The 18,997-nt window shown below is 30.6% G+C and overlaps 2 protein-coding genes across 2 annotated transcripts; both read left to right on the top strand.

Annotated features, from left to right (window-relative positions):
• Positions 1–3,388: 3,388 nt before the first annotated feature.
• On the top strand, positions 3,389–10,497 carry LOC148308135 (organic solute transporter alpha-like protein). Its single transcript, XM_088262187.1, has 7 exons — positions 3,389–3,881; positions 5,650–5,801; positions 7,138–7,286; positions 8,038–8,124; positions 8,211–8,307; positions 8,777–9,032; positions 9,973–10,497. Exons 1-7 carry the CDS (start codon positions 3,764–3,766, stop codon positions 10,092–10,094), a joined length of 981 nt encoding a protein of 326 aa, XP_088118313.1. The 5' UTR covers positions 3,389–3,763; the 3' UTR covers positions 10,095–10,497.
• Positions 10,498–17,249: 6,752 nt separating this feature from the next.
• Positions 17,250–18,319, top strand: LOC148308134 (organic solute transporter alpha-like protein). Its single transcript, XM_088262222.1, has 3 exons — positions 17,250–17,391; positions 17,985–18,133; positions 18,226–18,319. Exons 1-3 carry the CDS (start codon positions 17,332–17,334, stop codon positions 18,317–18,319), a joined length of 303 nt encoding a protein of 100 aa, XP_088118348.1. The 5' UTR covers positions 17,250–17,331.
• The last annotated feature ends 678 nt before the right edge of the window (positions 18,320–18,997 follow it).

The raw sequence follows: 18,997 nt of genomic DNA, 5'->3' as shown, positions 1-18,997 counted from the left end.
TTCGTGGTGCCTACATATTCCACACCAGGCAAATCAGAAAAATTTGCAGATTCTCTTATGCACGCCTCCCTGCAGAAACTACAAATTAAAATATAATAATACTTACTTCCTTCTCTTGGCCTTAAACTGAGGCATGTCGCCTCTTTGCTGTTTTTTTTAAAATTAATACATTTAAAATCAAGGTAGGTAGGTCATAATGTATCGCCAAGTACTTAAGATAAGATAAGTAGTGTTTACACAAGAATTAACTCGGCAAAAAAGCACATTATTATTATTTATTTCAAAGATAGTAGCTACGGATTATAGTCTTAACTGGAAACGAAGTATTCTATATCTTTGTAACAGTTATAATAATAGTAATTTTGGTTCATTTATATAACGCTATTTTCGTAAAAACACTACCTCAAGGGCGTGAACTGTGATCGAATTGTGATTTAATTGGGGAAAGGAGGTAGTGCAAATGATCTAGCTTTCAAATGGGTTTTTAGTTTTTTTCTTAATATCATCTCACTCTTTTATTTCTAACTACTAGTGGAAGAGTATTCCACGCCATCACTCTGCAACAGCAAAGGCACGCTTGCCAAATTTTGCGCGCTGGTTGCGAGCTGGTAATATCACTTACCCATATTAGTCGCTGAAGCCGGTTGAAACGTGATATGTCTATCAAACAGTTCGTCTGGAATACACAGCTCTTTTAAATACTCTGGTGCCATTTTATGTATTGATTTATACATGAGTAGACAGAGTTTATACTCGACCGTTTTGGGGAAAGCGTAACTAGTGCAGTTGTTGCAATAGATTGGTGATGTGACTGAATTTAGAAACTCAAAAAATTTAACACTGTAGTCGAGTTATTATTATAATTAAAATGTAACTTTGCTTTCAAAATCACTATAAATATTTTATTGTAACTTAATTATAATGTCTACCGGTTTCGAAGCTAACCGCTTCTTTATCAAGACTGATTAATATGATTAATATTAATGAATACAAATTTTTAGTATTAATCAGTCTTGATAAAGAAGCGGTTAGCTTCGAAACCGGTAGACATTATAATTAAGTTATAATAAAATATTTAAAGTTACTTTAAAACAAAGTTACATTTTAACTATAAAATGGAAAATCACAAAGTTAGTGCTTCAAATATAAATGAGTTATTATTATTTTATTATTTTATTGTATAAAGGAATTTGGAAATTTCACAGAACCGTAACGTAAATACATTAACAATAATGAGTAACAAAAAACAGGTAATTGTAAAATTCCATTTACAAAATTTCACATATTATGTCGTTAAATATAAATACCTGAAAGAGGGGCGGGCGGAAGGAAAAGGGAAATTATGCCTTTTATAATTGAAAGTAATTTTAACGGTAAAATTTTATTAATAAAAAATGAGTTACATGTTTCTATTATGATAAAGCGATTTGCTGAGGTTTATAAAATAGATAAAATAACAGATATAGATCTTCCTTGTTTTATACATGGTGTTCAATGAGTTTCACAATTAATATAAAAAAATCGAATACATTTTCGCTTATAAAAATGTCATAAAACAAAACATTTATCGTATTTTATACTTCACAAGACAGTTCAATAAAGTGGCTGCAATATCGAAGTACCTAAGAGGAAATAATTGAAAGAAAAAGGCACATGAATGCATAATAAAAACATATAAGATATCGCTCACTCTTTTCAAGAACCTCATAAATAAAAAATCGTAAATTTTCAGTTGTGCATGTTTTCGGAATGCTCAAAAAATGTACTATATCCCAGAAAAAGAGGCATATTTTTAACTAAATATTTACCCGCTACAGGGCAGAAAGTGTTGTTTTTGCATTTTGAACAAAAGGTATTGTTTAATTATTATTTTTAAATATACTAAATATTTTTCAAATAGAGAAGAAATCTTCAGGTTTTACCAAAAAAGTTCTGTTGCACAGTAAAAGGTTAAAAAAGTGGCTTAATATATATTTTCAATACATTGTATTATATTTTTTAACTTTAAAAACTCCTCAAAAATCATGTTTTTTGATTAGTGACGCTCTCGAAAGAGTGAGCGATATGTGTAAGACCAATTGCCACATATGGGATAGGGCCTAGAGCAGACACAGCGAGAACCAAATTTCCTCTTAGAACTTTAGAAAGGACGACATTCATGTGCATAACGTAGTACGGAGGATATAGTCAGACGGGGAAGACAGCGATGACGATTCAGGAATGCCCATGTCAGTAGAATACAAGAAAATAAACTTGGTCGAATTTCGAAGAGAACCCCAGACGGAAGAAGACCTCCTGGAAGACCTCCAAAGCGATGGCGTGACAGCTGGCAGTCTACGTCACAAGATACGGAAAACGAAACAGACCGATCCTCGAAGAAGAAAGAAGAAGAAGAATAAGAAGAAAAAGTTTTATATAGTACTGCATTGAATTGATTATATACATTTTTGACATTGAAAATTATGTTTTCAGGCGATTCCTAGCATATTAAATAATCCGGTTAGGATCTTTCATATATTCAAATAAAAGAGTCTCTGTTAAATAAAAATTTCCTCAATCCAACCATAGTGAACTCACACGTAGTGTCATGAGATTAATGATATATGAAGGAGATCCAAAAAATTAGTAGTGTAGTTGTTGATGTTAGGTAGAATGGTCAATGTGCACGTTTGAAAAGTGATCACTTAGCTAGCCAATGACAGGTCGTAAGGTCTGTTAATACCCACACTTCCATATTATTTTTCGTCTTTGTTGAGATGTCAAAAATGTAAAAAAATGCGTTTACCGAAGACATTCTTAAGGTAAAATATTATACCCATAGTTATACAGCACATGGGCGAATTTTGAATGTGCACTTGTGTAAAGTGATCACTTTACCAACCAGTGACAGGTCATAAGCACTGTTAATGATGTCAAAAGTGTATATATTTTTTGCGTTGATTGAAAACGGAATTCTACATTCCTAAGGTAAACTATTAAATGTACATATTATTGGATTAAAACCAATATTTTTAGCTTTTCCACTTTATTTTTATTTGACCAGCGACCGGGTTTCTCAACAAAATTATATCAAATCATGGTTATCAACTCCTGCCTTGTTTTATATATAACACAACAATTTGTATAGCCTCCCACCAGTCTAATGATGTCGGTAACGACGAAACCCGGTCGCTGGTCAAATAAAAATAAAGTGGAAAAGCTACAAATATTGGTTTTAATCTAATAATATATTAAAATGCAATTCCATCACGAAGTGTCAGTGGATAATATAAATCTATTATTAAATGTAAAGTTATGTATAGTTATTCAACACTCTGTATATTATTTAATTTTGTTCCTTTATTAAACATCATGACCAAATGCTGAATTATTGTTTACATAGTAATTCAGTTATCAGCGAGCTACGAGAGTGTTGAAATGTATTGTAGTTTCCATATTTTTTTACAACATAATAATTTATTTTAACGATTGTCATTTTTAAGAGTGATTTTAAAATAATACATGTTTGTCAACAATTTATAAAAAAAGTTCACGCTTAATTTTTACAAAAAAGAGACGTTATTCGAGAATATTTGTAATATTTATATAAAATTTGTGCGTTTCGGAAATAATATTTTGTGTACATAACCTGGAAACATATATCGATTTAAAATTTATATATTTAAGTGCACAGGAATGTCACTGGTGTAGTCACAGGACGATTTCTTCATTAAATTAATTAAAAATTGTTTTTCGTTTAATATAACGGTAACTTTATTAAGCAATGGAGTTAAACACAACCAGTCATGATGATGTGAGCAGATTGTTAATAAATAATAATGATAACACTTCTTATCAATGTACGGCTCAAAGAATGCCGGATTTTGAAACATACACATCGGGTAAGTGATAGTTAAAATTTTACTAGAGATAAAAAATGTAACTTAAAATGAAAAAGTAAATATTTTTTAAAAATGAATAAGAGAGGATAGTTAAATAAATTTATGAGCCAAATATGGTCGGCAATAGAAGCAGACGAAGACAGAGGAAAACTTTGCATGATTAAGTATTTAAATTACTTGAATGTAGTCAAGTCAGGAGTCGGAATCGGCGGGTATGTATGAGGAGATACATATGAATATGGAAGAGGTGAAGATTGTATATAAAGACAGAATGGTGTAGTGTTCTCTCTGCTTACCCCTGCTGGGAAGCGGCGTGATGGTTAGTAGTTATTTTTTTTGATAATTTTTTTTTTTGTTAATGGCAATTACATCATTAAAAAACCTCGAGTATACCATACTTTAAATAACTTACTAACTAACTATAACGCCACTTCCCCGCAGGGGTAGGCAGAGAGAATACAACACCACACCAATCTTTCTTCGCCTCTTCCAAATTCATGCATCTTCGCATACATACCCGCCGATTATTTCGACTCCTGGCCTGACCGCTTTCGAGTACTTGAAATACTTGATCATGTATTCCATCTCCTCTGGTCCTCTATCTAAACACATTCGCTTTATACATATACAGTGAAACTTCTCGTATCGTTCCTTGAAAAATCGCTTTCCCAGATTTATCGTTTATTTATCCTACCCCGAATTCATTTCATACAAAAATCGCATTGATCGTTTCTCTATCATCATTTTACCCCATTCATCGTTTGAATTACGCTGCATATTTGATATATTTTATCTGTGTTTTTTTTGTCATTCTTGTAAATTTTATATATTTTTTACATTCGACGAAGCTTCAACAAAAGCTTTCTAAAGCTTGTGTGACGCAAGGTTGATGGATACAGCAGAAGAGGTCGATATTGATGAAGAGGGGCCGCTGCCTGTACCTTAATTTTCAGAAACACGCACACTCTTTGAAAAATTAAAAACTTTCTACTACGCACATTCAATAATTCATGCCGAAAAAAATATTATTTGGAAAGCTGAAAATATACTGTTTACTTGCGGAAATAAAACATTAAACAACCAAATATCGATAAGAGATTATTTATAATAATAATAATAAAACCCTTATCCGCACGCCAATGGTGCATAGGGCACTGCTTCATATGAACACAGTGTTATCTTGATCGTTTACACACGAAGGAAAGGTGATCAGCCCTCCGCTTCAGGTACCAGTCCAGGGTAATATTAAATAAATATTACAGTGAAAAAATCACTAATATTTATTTGACCCCCCTGGGAATCGAACCCGGGACCTCCAGAACGGTAGCCGAGCGTGCTGACCATTACACTACAGAGGCGGACATTTTAATGTATTTCATTTAATTCATTTTATTATTTATAATGTAATAAACTTATAAAAAAATAAATTCATTAATTCACATCTGAAACATGAATTCTTCTTAGAATTTTAACCTACCAGTGGGTATGAAGGTTGGGAGGATGATACCCAAACTCGATCGTATCTCCTTGTGTATATGACCTCTTAAACCCGTATTCATACTTTATTTCAATAGGTTCCTTTAAAAACGATAGATATACGTTTCACTGTATTTGTTTTACAGTTCTTTGGTGACTCATTCGAAAAATGTTATCATAATTAGATATTTCCTCACCTATGAATTAGTAGATGTTTGAATATATTATGATTATTTTTTGTTGTTGATATATGTGGAAAGTCAAATTCTCTGACGTACTGCATTTTTTTCAGCTCTTGAAATTTACGTGATATGCATAATAGTGGTATGTATAATCGCGGTGCTCTTAACATTCCTTGTGTACATCGACACATTACGATACGTTTTGAAATTTGCTTCATCGAGAGCTAAAACCCCCACCACAGTTATCGTCAGCGCATATCCGGTAAGAAACAGAGTTTTATTCTGCATTGATTTTATTCAATTTATTTTTTATTATTTATTTTATTTTCATGTTCGGAAAAAAGTACGTTGGTGGGCTTGTTGCTAAGAAATAATATTTTCCAACCAACCAAAAACATACTGTTTTATTGGTCAAAATTTTTGATACCTTATATAGATGTTTGCAATCAGAGAGTAGATTGTGTTTGAACATAAAGTATAAATGAGAAAGAAAAAAATCGTAATTTACAATTTACTGCTGTATTAATGAAGCAACTAATTAATTTTGAATATTTGTAAAAATTGCTAATTAATGATAATAAGGAAGGCAAAGGGTAAAGGGAGTTTAGGGAAGGAGGTACAGGAAAAACTTAGGAATGAGGTTTGATGGACAGTTAGGATTCTAATCATATATAGTAATGTCTCAGACGTTTCTTTAAAGTTATCAGCGAAGGCGTATTTCATACATTCACACCTCACACCATTTAAAGTGTGTTTAAATACTTGTTCAAAAATCACAGTTTTCTCCAATTTAGAGTTATTTAGGGGTAATTTTTCAATCAATCAATGGCGTTTGCCAGTTTGTAAAATAATCTGGTAAGAATATTGCATACATGCAAATAAAAGGGTTTCCGCTAAGTAAAAGCTTTCTCAGTTCACCATAAATGAATTCAGTAAACTCACTTATACAATGTCATGAGATTTTTGACATTTCCCTCACTCCTTTCAAGAACGTCATAAATCAAAAAACTTGATTTCTCAGGAGAACGTTTTTAAAGTTTAAAAATATAATACAATGTATTAAAAATAAATATCAAACTACTTATTGAACTTTTAACTGTGCAACAGATCTTTTTAGGTAAAACCTGAAGGTTTTTTCTCTATTCGAAAAATATTTAGTATATTTAAAAAAAAATAATTAAACAATACCTTTTCTTCTAAATGCAAAAACAACACTTTCTGCCCTGTAGCGGGTAAATATTAAGTTAAAAATATGCCACTTTTGCTGGGATAAAGTACATTTTCTGGGCATTCCGAAAACGTGCACAACTGAAAATTGATGATTTTTGATTTATGACGTTCTTGAAAGGAGTGAGCGATATGTAGAAGTTTTATTTTGAGCAGTGGGTTTTCAATCATGGATAGAATGATAAATGTTGCACGTGTGTAAGGTGATCACTTAACCAGCCTATGATAGGTTTATAAGCCCTGTAAAAACTTAGACTTACATATTCTTCTTCAACTGTGTCGAGATGTCAAAAATGTATGAACGTTACATTTTCAAAAAAACCTTCCCCAATTGATAATCATTTTTTATTATTATTTGTGAATACTTTCAGGTAGTTGCTGTCGCGTCGTTATGTGGTATTCTGGTCCCGAGAGCTTACCTCTTGACAGAATTTGCCGGACAGGGAATGTTCTCATGTGGAATGTATCACCTGTTCTGTGTGTATGTGGCTTACTGCGGTGGGGAAAAAGAGCTAATTAGGTGAGTGCCAATAAATTAAAAAAAAACATATGAACACATGTATATATGAGACTCTTGCGCATGAAAAGTATATCTTTTTGTTCACAAAAATATTGTTAAAAAAAACTGGGTCTAATTATATACTGAAAAAAAAAGAAAATTGTATATATCCAAATAACAGGGGCCCGGCTAAATAAAAGTTTTCCTCATCCCACAATAGATGGCTCTAATGAACTCACATAAAGTGTAATGAAATTAATTATATATGTAGTAGTCCTTAACCCTTCACTGCATGACTGCATGACTGCATTGACAGTTCGTCTTCGAGAGACAAGTGAAGTTATTATTTTGGCGTTCATAGCGCGTCTTTTGGCTAAATTATGAACTATATACGTGAGTTATGAATGTATCTAATCAGTAACAACAAAGAATGATTGCTTATATTTTTAAATAACGTTTTAACTTTTGGGTATGTAACAAATTTGATACACTATGCAGCAAAGGGTTAAATGTTCAGTATCGAGATTGTCAATTAAGGGTAGAATGGTGAATTTGCACTATGTAAAGTGATTACTTAACCAGCCTATGACAGGTCGTAAGCCCTTTAAATACCAAGAATTTAGGACAGTGAAGGTAAAGCGTTTTTTTTTTAAGGTAAACTTTTTCTCTGATCCAAACCACTTTACCTAACCACGCCTAAAGAAGTTTCACTTTAAAATAATGCATAATAATTATACTAAGACATATTGTACTAAATGAGCTTTCTTTTCAGACTTATAAAAGCTAAAACAATCAACCCTAAAACACTCCCCTGCTGTTGCTGGCCTTGTTGTCTGTTTCCAAGGGTAGTTGTAAATAAGTAGGTATAATAAGTAATATTTTTTCTAACTTAATTTCAATACATTTTGATAAGCTTTCATGATTAATATTATTTATTTTTTACAGATCAAGTCTACAGATTTTACGGATTTTAATACTTCAACTACCCGTTGTTCAGGGGATATCATATTTAATCATTCTCGTTGTTTGGGCCGAAAATCAGGTATTTGTTTTATTTTACTTATTGATTACACACACACATTTATATATATATACGTATACAAAAATATATATAATATATATATATATATATATATATATATATATATATATATATATATATATATATATATATATATATATATATATATATACATATATATTTTTATATATATATATATATTTATATATATATATATATATATATATATATATATATATATATATATATATATATATATATATATATATATATATACATTTATATAAATGTATTTACATTTTCCTACAGTAAACAAAACATTTATTTTAAAATTCTTTCAGACTCTTTTCATTCTTCATACATTCAGGCATCTCATCATACATTTTCAAACCCAACATATCTTTTTTTTGTGTAATTTGGAAAAAGTGATTAATTAAAAAAATTATGAAAAAAGAACTTCGTTGTTTACAAATGTAACATTTATTTTCAGGTAACTTACCAAACGAATTTCGCATTCATCCAGCCTATGATTTTGATATCCATAATGATAGCAGTTTGGGCACTTTTCATGATGATCAATCTAATCGAGGACTTCCTTCATCCTAGTCATTCCTTGAAAGGGAAGTTCGCGGCCCTGAAACTAGTCCCGATATCGTCAAGCATGTTCGGAATGTTGGCAAGAATTCTAGTGGAGACGAATGTCTTCCCTTGTTTTCCTCCATTCACACCCATTGTGTTCGCCAATTGTAAGTAACTATCAAATTTAACGTTTAAGATAACTTTGCTTAATACGGTAAATAGGCAAATACAACCAATTATTGACACAGCAAAATACAAATTAATATACTGTTTTCAGCAATATTTACAGCAAAATCAATTAAAAAAACATTTATTTTTCATTGGTCTGGGTGTTTGTGATGTATTTTTCGCATTTACCTTCCCTATCCTAATTGCAGACAAGCATCTAAAATAGACGCTTTGTGGGTTATTCCTTCAAAAGCAATTACAACTATGTATTTTCAATGAGTAATAGTTAAAATAGAATAATCCAATACGGTTTACTTGTTTATTTGAAAGTAAAATTTTAATAAATTAGTTGAGTGCTTATCTACCACTTTATTCTCATCAGAGAGTGCTGAACTTATCCCAGATTTTTTATCTTTTATATTTCATACAAAATGTAGTTATTGAAATGTAATACTATCAAAACGTTAACATATAAAGTATTTAAATGACTTTATTACCGAATAAATGAAGAAAAACAGTACTAATATCTAAAAACGGACGGATAATCCTCAAATCTGCATTCCAAAAGCTTGTTAGTAAATCGAGGACGGGGAACAAAGATATAAAAAAAAAACATAACAAATATTTAAACGCTTGAAAATGAATCTTCCAATAGTCAGGAATAGTGAAGCTGAGACGCCAGTTTTGAAGTTGGGTATCTCTACCCACCTAAGCTACGACGCCAGAGTTTTTAAATGAAAAAAATATATATACAGTTAAAATTGCAATAGTCTGAACTGTCCGATCCTATTGATATTAATTTTAATTTTACTCTACAAATAATCTGTGGTATGTCAATAATTGGTAAATCACCCTATTGGAAAAATGCAAATATATATCTTTTCAGATAAATTTCCATACATCTAACTTGAAATAAGTATGTGGAAATGTGTGTTTCAGTGATGTACAATTCCATACTACTCTTGGAGATGATCGTTCTTGGATTCTGGGCGAGGAGTCTGTACAAGAGACCTCTTCCACAGACAGATGTGTGGCAAGTTGATGCACAAGAAAGTATTTGATTTTTTCACTTTGACGGAGACTTTATTATATAAATTCCTTAACACGCGTGAAACTTGTACATATTTTGTGTGACTACTTGCTTGAATCTCTAATGCTATGAAAAATTGTAAATAAAATCGTATTAGACCAAATTATTTTTCTTCTTTTACGAAATATTTTTACAAGCAATTTTAAGTAATCAATTAAACGATTGTTATTGAATCACCAGGGAAAGTAAGATAAAGAAAGATAGATAACAAGAGAGACTTACATCACAAGATAATATTTTTTTGAATGATTTTGTATCTGAATTTGTTAAAATTACAAAGATATAGTTAAAATGTTCAAAGGAAAACCTTGGCGAATATACCTGGTTCGATTTCTAGGAGTGTGAAAATAAATAAACACAACTTTTTACAGAAATTTTTTCACTAATTTTTGAGTCCAAATGCATATTCACAAATGTGGGTTTTTATTTAATCTAGGGGTTATTTTTACATTTCTGACATATTAACAATGATGAAGAAGAATATGGAAGTGTGTCGAAATTCAATTATTTTAATGCTTATTGAATATTATCCTGGATTGGTATATTAATATATATATATATATATATATATATATATATATATATATATATATATATATATATATATATATATATATATATATATATATATATATATATATATATATATATATATATATATATATATATATATATATATATATATATATATATATATATATATATATATATATATATATATATATATATATATATATATATATATATATATATATATATATATATATATATATATATATATATATATATATATATATATATATATATATATATATATATATATATATATATATATATATATATATATATATATATATATATATATATATTCACTTAGTAAACGTAGGAATATATCAGATTTATGTTTTTTGTATAAAGTTATAAATAATATGACTGAGAGCCCCTATCTTCTTGCGCAGATACCTTTTCACTGTCCAATTAGAATCAATAGGCATAGTCATACCTTTTATAATCCAGCACCAACAAAGAACTATTCAAAAAATTCCTTTATTTATCGAAGTTGTGGGAAATTTAATGAATGTTGTACACACCTTGATATGTTCTACTCCAATCTTTCAAAATTTAAAGCTAAATTGTTCGAAATCTTATAAACCTAAAAAAGTAATTCTATTCCTTGTCCTTTCCTTTTCTTTCTTTCCTATCACTGCCATCTCCTTTTCTCTTTATCCCATCCTTGTCTCATGTCTCTTCCTTTATATAGACCTCTCTTATGTATAGTTGTGAAGAACTATAATTGGTACTCATGATTTTATTTTTTGTATTCTGTATGTATCATATATTGTAACTGTTGTTCTTCCTTCCAATAAAAAAAAAAAAAAAAAAATATATATATGTATATATATATATATATATATAGGGTCCGCCATCTAAAGTTTTTTTTTTCAACTAGTGCTTATTTCGTGAATGGTAACACTTAGCTCATGTCTGATTTGACAGATAATTAGTTTTATCCTTCCGCTGAGCGAATATGGTTGTGTATACGCTTGAACAACGCTGGAAAATATTGCGACATTACTTTGAAAATCATGGTAATGTTGCAGAATGTGTGCGAAAATTGCGTACGGTTTTTGGAAGAAGAGAAGCACCGTCAGCTCCGTATGTTCGTTATCTTGTGAAAAAAGTGAAAGAAACTGGCATCCTCATCGATAAACCAAAGCGTGAAAAGCCAAAAACAGTGCGTACACCCGAGAATATCGATGTTGTGGCAGAAAGTGTGCGTGAAGCGCCATCAACATCAATTCACCGTCGTTCTCAACAATTGAACATTTCGGAGACATCATTGAGACGAATTTTGCATAAAGACCTTGGTATGACGCCATACAAAGTCCAATTGGTTCAGGAGTTGAAGCCAACTGACCATCCAATGCGTTTTCGCTTCGCTGAGTGGGCCTGCGATCGACTTACAGAAGATGCCGATTTTGCCAAAAAAATCATCTTTTCGGATGAAGCTCATTTTGATCTTGGCGGGTATGTAAACAAGCAAAATTGTCGTATTTGGGGCACAGAAAACCCGCACGCATACATTAAAAAGCCGGTACACCCAAAACGAGTCACTGTTTGGTGCGGATTTTGGTCCAGAGGCATAATTGGGCCATTTTTCTTTGAAAATGAGCAAGGAGTGGCCGTTACAGTCAATGGCGATCGTTATCGGGCCATGTTGAACGGATTTTTGTTCACAAAAATTGAAGAGGAGGATATTGGCAACATTTGGTTTCAACAGGACGGCGCTACGTGCCACACAGCCGAAGCTAGTTAGTTTTTTTTTTATAGCATTTTCAAAAAAAAAAGTTATTTGGCGGACCCTTTATATATAGAAAATGAATGAAAACACCTTTTTCAACGGGATAGGCCATATACAGGTAGGTATTGAAAAAACAAAAAGGTAACATTATCAGAAAACATATAAATCAACGAACAACAATCTAAAACATGTTTTAGGTTTTTAATAAAATATTCATTTCTTCCTTTATTCCAAAGTTTTATCTATTTCAAATAGTCGAGAATACTCCGGGAAAATACTTAAATAAGTACCATGGTTATCTTTTCATTCTACACAAAAGTAAACCACGTTTTTATCTTGGTTTATCGGGATACTGTAAGTGATATAAGATAATTTTCAATACGAAAAAAACCTCACATGTTCTCGATTCGTTACTCCACAGTATTTTTCGTACAGGTATAGCGTGTATATAACATTTTCAGATCGTAAAACGATATTTTCTTCTGAAATTGTAATAGAGCGAGCAAATACCAATTTAATAAAACCTTACTGGCAAATTGAGAAAATAAGCTTAGAGAAAGCTCAGAAAAATAGAGTTTTACAATTTGTTGTCGTTAAAGATTTTGCTGACGCAATAAATTCTGTTGCATTTGGTCCTCTTTTTCGGAGGTGGGTACTGAGCGACGGTAATTTACTGGAATGGATAAGGGCAGTATACAAGGGATGAGAATATGCTTAATACATTTTTAATATGAACTTTTGAACTACAAGGAAAAATTGTAGCAGTTTATGTGAAATTGAGCATTAATTAAGTTAATTAAAATGATTTTGATTTAAAATGAGGTAATCTAATCATTTATAGTGTTGTAGGTCAAACTAATTATACTTTCTGAACAGTTGTGTTTTAGGGCGTGGGGTTATTTTTAGAACAAATGCTAATAAATAAATAATAATAATAAAATAAAATAAAACATATCTTGAAGATTTTCCATATATTTAATTTATTATCATTAGAGAAATATAAATGAAACAAAGAAAAATACACATTTAAAACTCAACAGCAGGTTTATCTTTATATTGACAAAGGAATTCAGCTACCATAAACATAAACATTTTGACATCTTTTGTATTCGATTATTTATTTTAGACTTTATGAACATTTTGTACTTTATTCGATTGTCTATATTGTACTTTATGAATATTTTATACTTTATTCGATTATCTATTGTGCTTTATTCGATAATCTATTTTGTGTCATTAGATTTTGTGTTATCAGACATGTGGACGTATTTCCAAAATTCTGTATATCACATTTTTATATCATATCTCCGTAGTGCGCTAGTACCGCGGTGGAGGTTCCGGGTTCGATTCCAAGGCGGTTAAAATAAATATGGGTAATTTTCACTCTCATATTTATTTAATAACATATTGAACTGATAAAAGATGCGTAGAACCGATCACCTTGCCTTCATTCAATTAACGATCAACATAACACTGCTATCTTGATCGTTAATTGCACGTTAAAGGCTACAGTGTTGGAGGTCCCGGGTTCGATTTTCTGGAGGCTTAAAATAAATGTTTTTGATTTTTATTGTCACATTTATTTCATATCACCCTATATTGGTTCAAGGAGTGGAAGACTGATCACTTTGCCTGCAATGAACGATCAAGATAACACTGCGTCGATACAATGCAGTAAGTTATGTACCACTGGGTGTGGGTAAGGGTTGGAAGAAAAATATACCAACACTCGACGGATGACAAATATAGGTTTGTGTTGTGCATGCATTTTTTTGCATGCACAACACATAAGCACACAGCATCTAAGGGCGGAAGGTTAAGGTTAATCACCCGCCGACCACCGGAGTGGTCACACGTCTCTTCACGCCGATTTTTTTTTAAAGAGTGGATGATATTGGATTTTTTGTTTGTTTTTCAGAATGTATAGAGATTTTTAGTTTTAAATATATTTTTTAACTCCTTTTCTTTCAATCACTCATTTTTTTGATAACCATACTATTATTTCAAATAATTTTTTTTTCAATGCAAAAGCAATGTTTTAGAAAAAAAATTAATTACGAAAATTATGTTGCGACATAACGAATATTGGACCGTAAGTATCAAATGTTCTTTGTATATGAACTATCTGCATTTTGGGTACTATCATAAATAATATAAAAATATATGTCCTTATGATTTTACACCAAATCGAGTGGAGCTAATTTAATTATGATCATGAGATAATACTGGATTGTGAGTAATAAAAAATATATTGGTTTTACTCAGAAATTGAGGAGTGTTATAATTATTTTGGCTTAGTTGAATGATAACAAACTTGATTGCTATCATTCGAACAGAACGCTGAACATTATCACATGGAGTTACTCAGTTATCTTTTGGACATAGTCCTGAAATTTTGCTGCGATAAAATACGATAAAAATAAAAGTTGTTTAACTCAAATCACAAATTACCAAACACAGCTTTTAATAAAAATATTGTCATGTACTTGTATATGAAAAGATTAAATTTTCATACAAAAATTAAATGCAGAAGTGATTTAATATAAAATTTATATTCTTTTCCTAAAAATGTGACCAAACATGATTGTGAAGTGATATTGTTGTATTAAAAAGTGGATTTAAGGATCTCATTGAAAGCAAAAGGCATTTTTAGAAAATACAGACGCATATTTATTATTGGCAAGAATGTTGGAATATGGTATAAATTCTAACGATATGAACGCTACAGAAAATAGTGTGAATTTCATAAAAAATGAAACCAAATTACACGATTACTGCACGAACGGAAGTGTTCCAGATTTTTACACATATACAACAGGTATGAGGTTATTGATTTATTTATTAAATTACATACATTATTCAAATTGCTTCATATAAAAGGGTAGCAAGTCTAAAAGTTGGAGAAAACTTTTGAGATTCTTTTACATGAGATAGAGTTGGCAAAAGAAGGATGAAAGTTGACTGAATGCAGTCGAAATGCGATCTCTCAGAAGAATGTGTGACAAAACGATGTATGATAGATGTGCGAATAGTGAAATAAGGAAGGAATGCAAAGCTGAGATAAGCATTATCGATAAAATTAAGAAAGGTGTGTTGAGATGGTTTGGACGAATGAGTGAGGAAAGAACGGTAAAACAAATTTATGAGGCGAATGTTAGCGGGAAAAGAAGCAGAGGAAGACCGAGAAAAACATGGCACGATCAGGTATGCCAAATACTTGAAAGTGGTCAGGTTAGGAGTCGTAACAATCAGCGGGTATGTACGAGGAGATGCATGAACGTGGAAGAGGCGAAGAATTTTTGCAAGGACAGAGTGGTGTGGCGCTCTATTCTCTCTGCCTATCCCTGCGGGGAAGCGGCGTGATGGTTAGTTAGTTAGTTAGTTTTTATAATTGATAGTAAAAACAGTAATATTTCCTTCTAATGTACGTCAAATTTTAAACGATATTGAAAATTTGGAACGATAATTGCGTATTCAATATTGATTATTTTAAAACTATATTTATTGAGTTGTTACTCTTTTATACTGGGCAATCAACTTGGAGTGAGCACAATATTATAGTACCTTTTGCTACTATTTTTCTAATTTAAATTATTAAAAAGAATTGGAGTATGGGACTGATCTCCTTACAATTAAAATAAAATTTATACATCGTTGATAGAAAATGATATTAATATAAGCATATGATTTTTTCAATAGCAACAATAAATTTGAAAAGATGCTTTAAATAAGCATTAAATACATATGTAAGTATTAATTTATATAATTAAATAACAACTTTGTAATTCTAAATAATTCGTGTGGAAGAAATTACGAAGTCGTTATTTTATTATATAAAATCCAGTTCCATTAATAAATGTCAGTACAAAACTTAAATCAAATAATAAGTTTTATTTCATTTGTATTTTTTTTTGTTTTTCTCGATATCATTATACAAAAGTCTACAAATATTTTTTCATTTCAAAATACACAATATTACAACAATACACAAACATAAACACATATACTTTTTATGAAGGTAATAAAAAGTTTTTAAACCAGTCGCCAAGAAAACTTTTATTGGTTAAGAGTTGTTTTTGCATTGAGAATCATAATATCAAATGCTCTTCTCATTCAACTTAAATGCACACGTCGAAAGTGCGAAAGAGACACAAGGGATCGAAAAACTGAATTTATAATTCACGTTAAAATAGAGGTGACTACATGCATATTTTAATAAATAAAGCGATTTTTTTCAATGAATAAGTACCTATTTCCTAGTCACCTGATCCAATTTTCTGATAAAAGTTAAGTCATAATGTATAGATAATCATGGTTTATTGAAACTGATAATCTATAAAAGGTCTGATGATAAATATTTTTGTCATGGTATACTTGAATCCCCTAATCGTATCTTTCGAAATGAGTTTTAGATGTGCAGTAAAATTATAAACCAATAAATTACTGATATGTGAACATTAAGTGGAAAATATACGGAAAATGTTTGAAATGATATATTAACGTTCTTTTACACATGAAAATGCGGTAATTTCCTTATGCTTTTCAGTTCATTTCTTGTAAGAAAAATATTAACTTTAAGCATATTGATAATAACTTAATGATATTTTTATTCCACAGTTATGTTAAGTCGATTAAAAAAAAATTCATGGGAGATATTAAATAATTACATTTCAAAAATATCTATATTATAAATATGTCCATATAAAAATTAAAAGTTTAAAACAGATCATGAAAGTATCATTTTGATAGTGGAAGAAATGTTGCCATATATATTTTGCGATTTTAGAAGAAAATATTAATTAATTATATTTCAGCCATGGATGTTTATGGAAGGATATTACTGACGTATGGAGCTGGGGCGTTTGTTATAATATTATGTATCTATGTCGACACATTAAAGTTCGTTATGAAGCATTCCATGTCGAGGGCTAAAACTCCTACAGCCATCATCATTAGCATATATCCAGTAAGAATTCAAATATTTCGATTTATGATGTTAATTTAATTTTTGATGATATATTCAGATATTATACATATAAGGGTTAAAAATGTGTAACAAAGATTGTTATTATTTTTATTCCAACTAATTCAAAGCGAAATAATAAAATAACAACTAAGTATGTATTTAATTCCTTCCACATGTATTTTATTTGACCAGTGACCGGGTTTCAGTACATTCACTAGAGACATCTATTGATGAGATGAAAAAGTTCTAGCGAATCAAGAACAATGTGTCTGAATTGGTTCATATTTATAGAACTTCAAAGAATTTGAGTTGTATGGTTGTCAATAATGGGTAGAATTGGTGAATGTTACACTGTGTAAAGTGATCACTAAAACCAGCCTATGACGGTCGTCAGCCCCGTAAATGCCCAGACTTCCATATAGACTTCATCTTTGATGAGATGTGAAAAAAATAATATGAAAATTAACTCCTGTAATTGGAGATAATCCAGTTTTGTGAACAAGTATTTGGACACACTCAAAATGTTGTTAAAATACCTATTTTAATTGGCGATATGTCTTTATTTAAAAAAAATAATATTAAAATATTTTCAGGTTGTCGCATTAGTGACATTTTGCGCCCTTCTTGTCCCTCGAGCCTTCATTTTAGCAGAAACAGCGGCACAAATAATGTTCATGTGCGCTGTGTACCAAATGTTCCGATTATTTCTAGCTTACTGTGGAGGAGAATCAGAAATGATCAGGTTAGAATAATATTCACAATGAACATAATTTAACAAAATGCGAAACTAAAAATGGAGGGTTGTATTGATTTGCTGTTTGTTTTCTTTTCCAGGAGGGTGAATCCAAACATGCTGGATCCAAAAGCTCCTCCTTGTTGCTGTTGGCCGTGTTGTTCCGTTTTACCCAAAATATCCGTAAACAAGTAAGCACCATTTAAAAAAAAAAAAAAAAAAAAATTAACTCAACGTAATTTTCACGCCGCTTCAGGGGTGGCAGAGAGAAAAGATCGCCACATCACTATGTATTTGCAAACATTCTTGGATTCTTCCACATTCATGAATCTCCTCATAAATCGCTAACTTTTTTAAACAACGTCATATATCAAAAATCGACAATTTTTAGTTGTGCATTTTTCGGAATGCCCAGAAAATGTACTATATCCCAGCCAAAGCGGCATATTTTTAACTTAATATTTACCCTTTACCGGGCAGAAAGTATTGTTTTTACATTTTAAAGAATAGTTTATTGTTTATTTTTTTTTAAATTAACTTTTTATTTTTCAAATGGAGCAAAAACATTCAGGTTTTACATAAAAAGATCTGTTGCACAGTAAAAAGTTCAATAAGTGGCTTGATATTTATTTTCAATGCATTTCATTTAACAGATCTTTTTAGGTTAAAACCTGTATTTTTTTCTCCATTTGAAAAATATTTAGTATATTGAAAAAAAAGTTAAACAATACCTTTTCTTCAAAATGCAAAAACAACACTTTCTGCCCTGTAGCGGATAAACATTAAGTTAGAAATATGCAGCTTTTGCTGGGATATAATACCATTGTGTGGGCATTCCGAAAACACGCGCAACTAAAAATTGACGATTTTTGA

This window comes from Brachycentrus maculatus, unplaced genomic scaffold, assembly GCF_059751285.1.
Source record: "Brachycentrus maculatus isolate JH-2025_06_01 unplaced genomic scaffold, ASM5975128v1 h1tg000175l, whole genome shotgun sequence".
Classification (NCBI taxonomy): domain Eukaryota; kingdom Metazoa; phylum Arthropoda; class Insecta; order Trichoptera; family Brachycentridae; genus Brachycentrus; species Brachycentrus maculatus.
Note: the sequence above shows the minus strand (reverse complement) of the source record. Positions and strands in the feature narration are given on the sequence as shown.

What these genes read in the sequence shown, in the direction of transcription:
- LOC148308135 (XM_088262187.1), top strand. Translation starts at nt 3,764, where the DNA reads ATGGAGTTAAACACAACCAGTCATGATGATGTGAGCAGATTGTTAATA. An exon ending in GGGGAAAAAGAGCTAATTAG is followed by an intron (nt 7,287 to 8,037) that starts GTGAGTGCCAAT and finishes CTTTCTTTTCAG; the next exon opens with ACTTATAAAAGCTAAAACAA. An exon ending in CCAAGGGTAGTTGTAAATAA is followed by an intron (nt 8,125 to 8,210) that starts GTAGGTATAATA and finishes TATTTTTTACAG; the next exon opens with ATCAAGTCTACAGATTTTAC.
- LOC148308134 (XM_088262222.1), top strand. Translation starts at nt 17,332, where the DNA reads ATGAAGCATTCCATGTCGAGGGCTAAAACTCCTACAGCCATCATCATT. An exon ending in TCATCATTAGCATATATCCA is followed by an intron (nt 17,392 to 17,984) that starts GTAAGAATTCAA and finishes AAATATTTTCAG; the next exon opens with GTTGTCGCATTAGTGACATT. An exon ending in GGAGAATCAGAAATGATCAG is followed by an intron (nt 18,134 to 18,225) that starts GTTAGAATAATA and finishes TTTCTTTTCCAG; the next exon opens with GAGGGTGAATCCAAACATGC.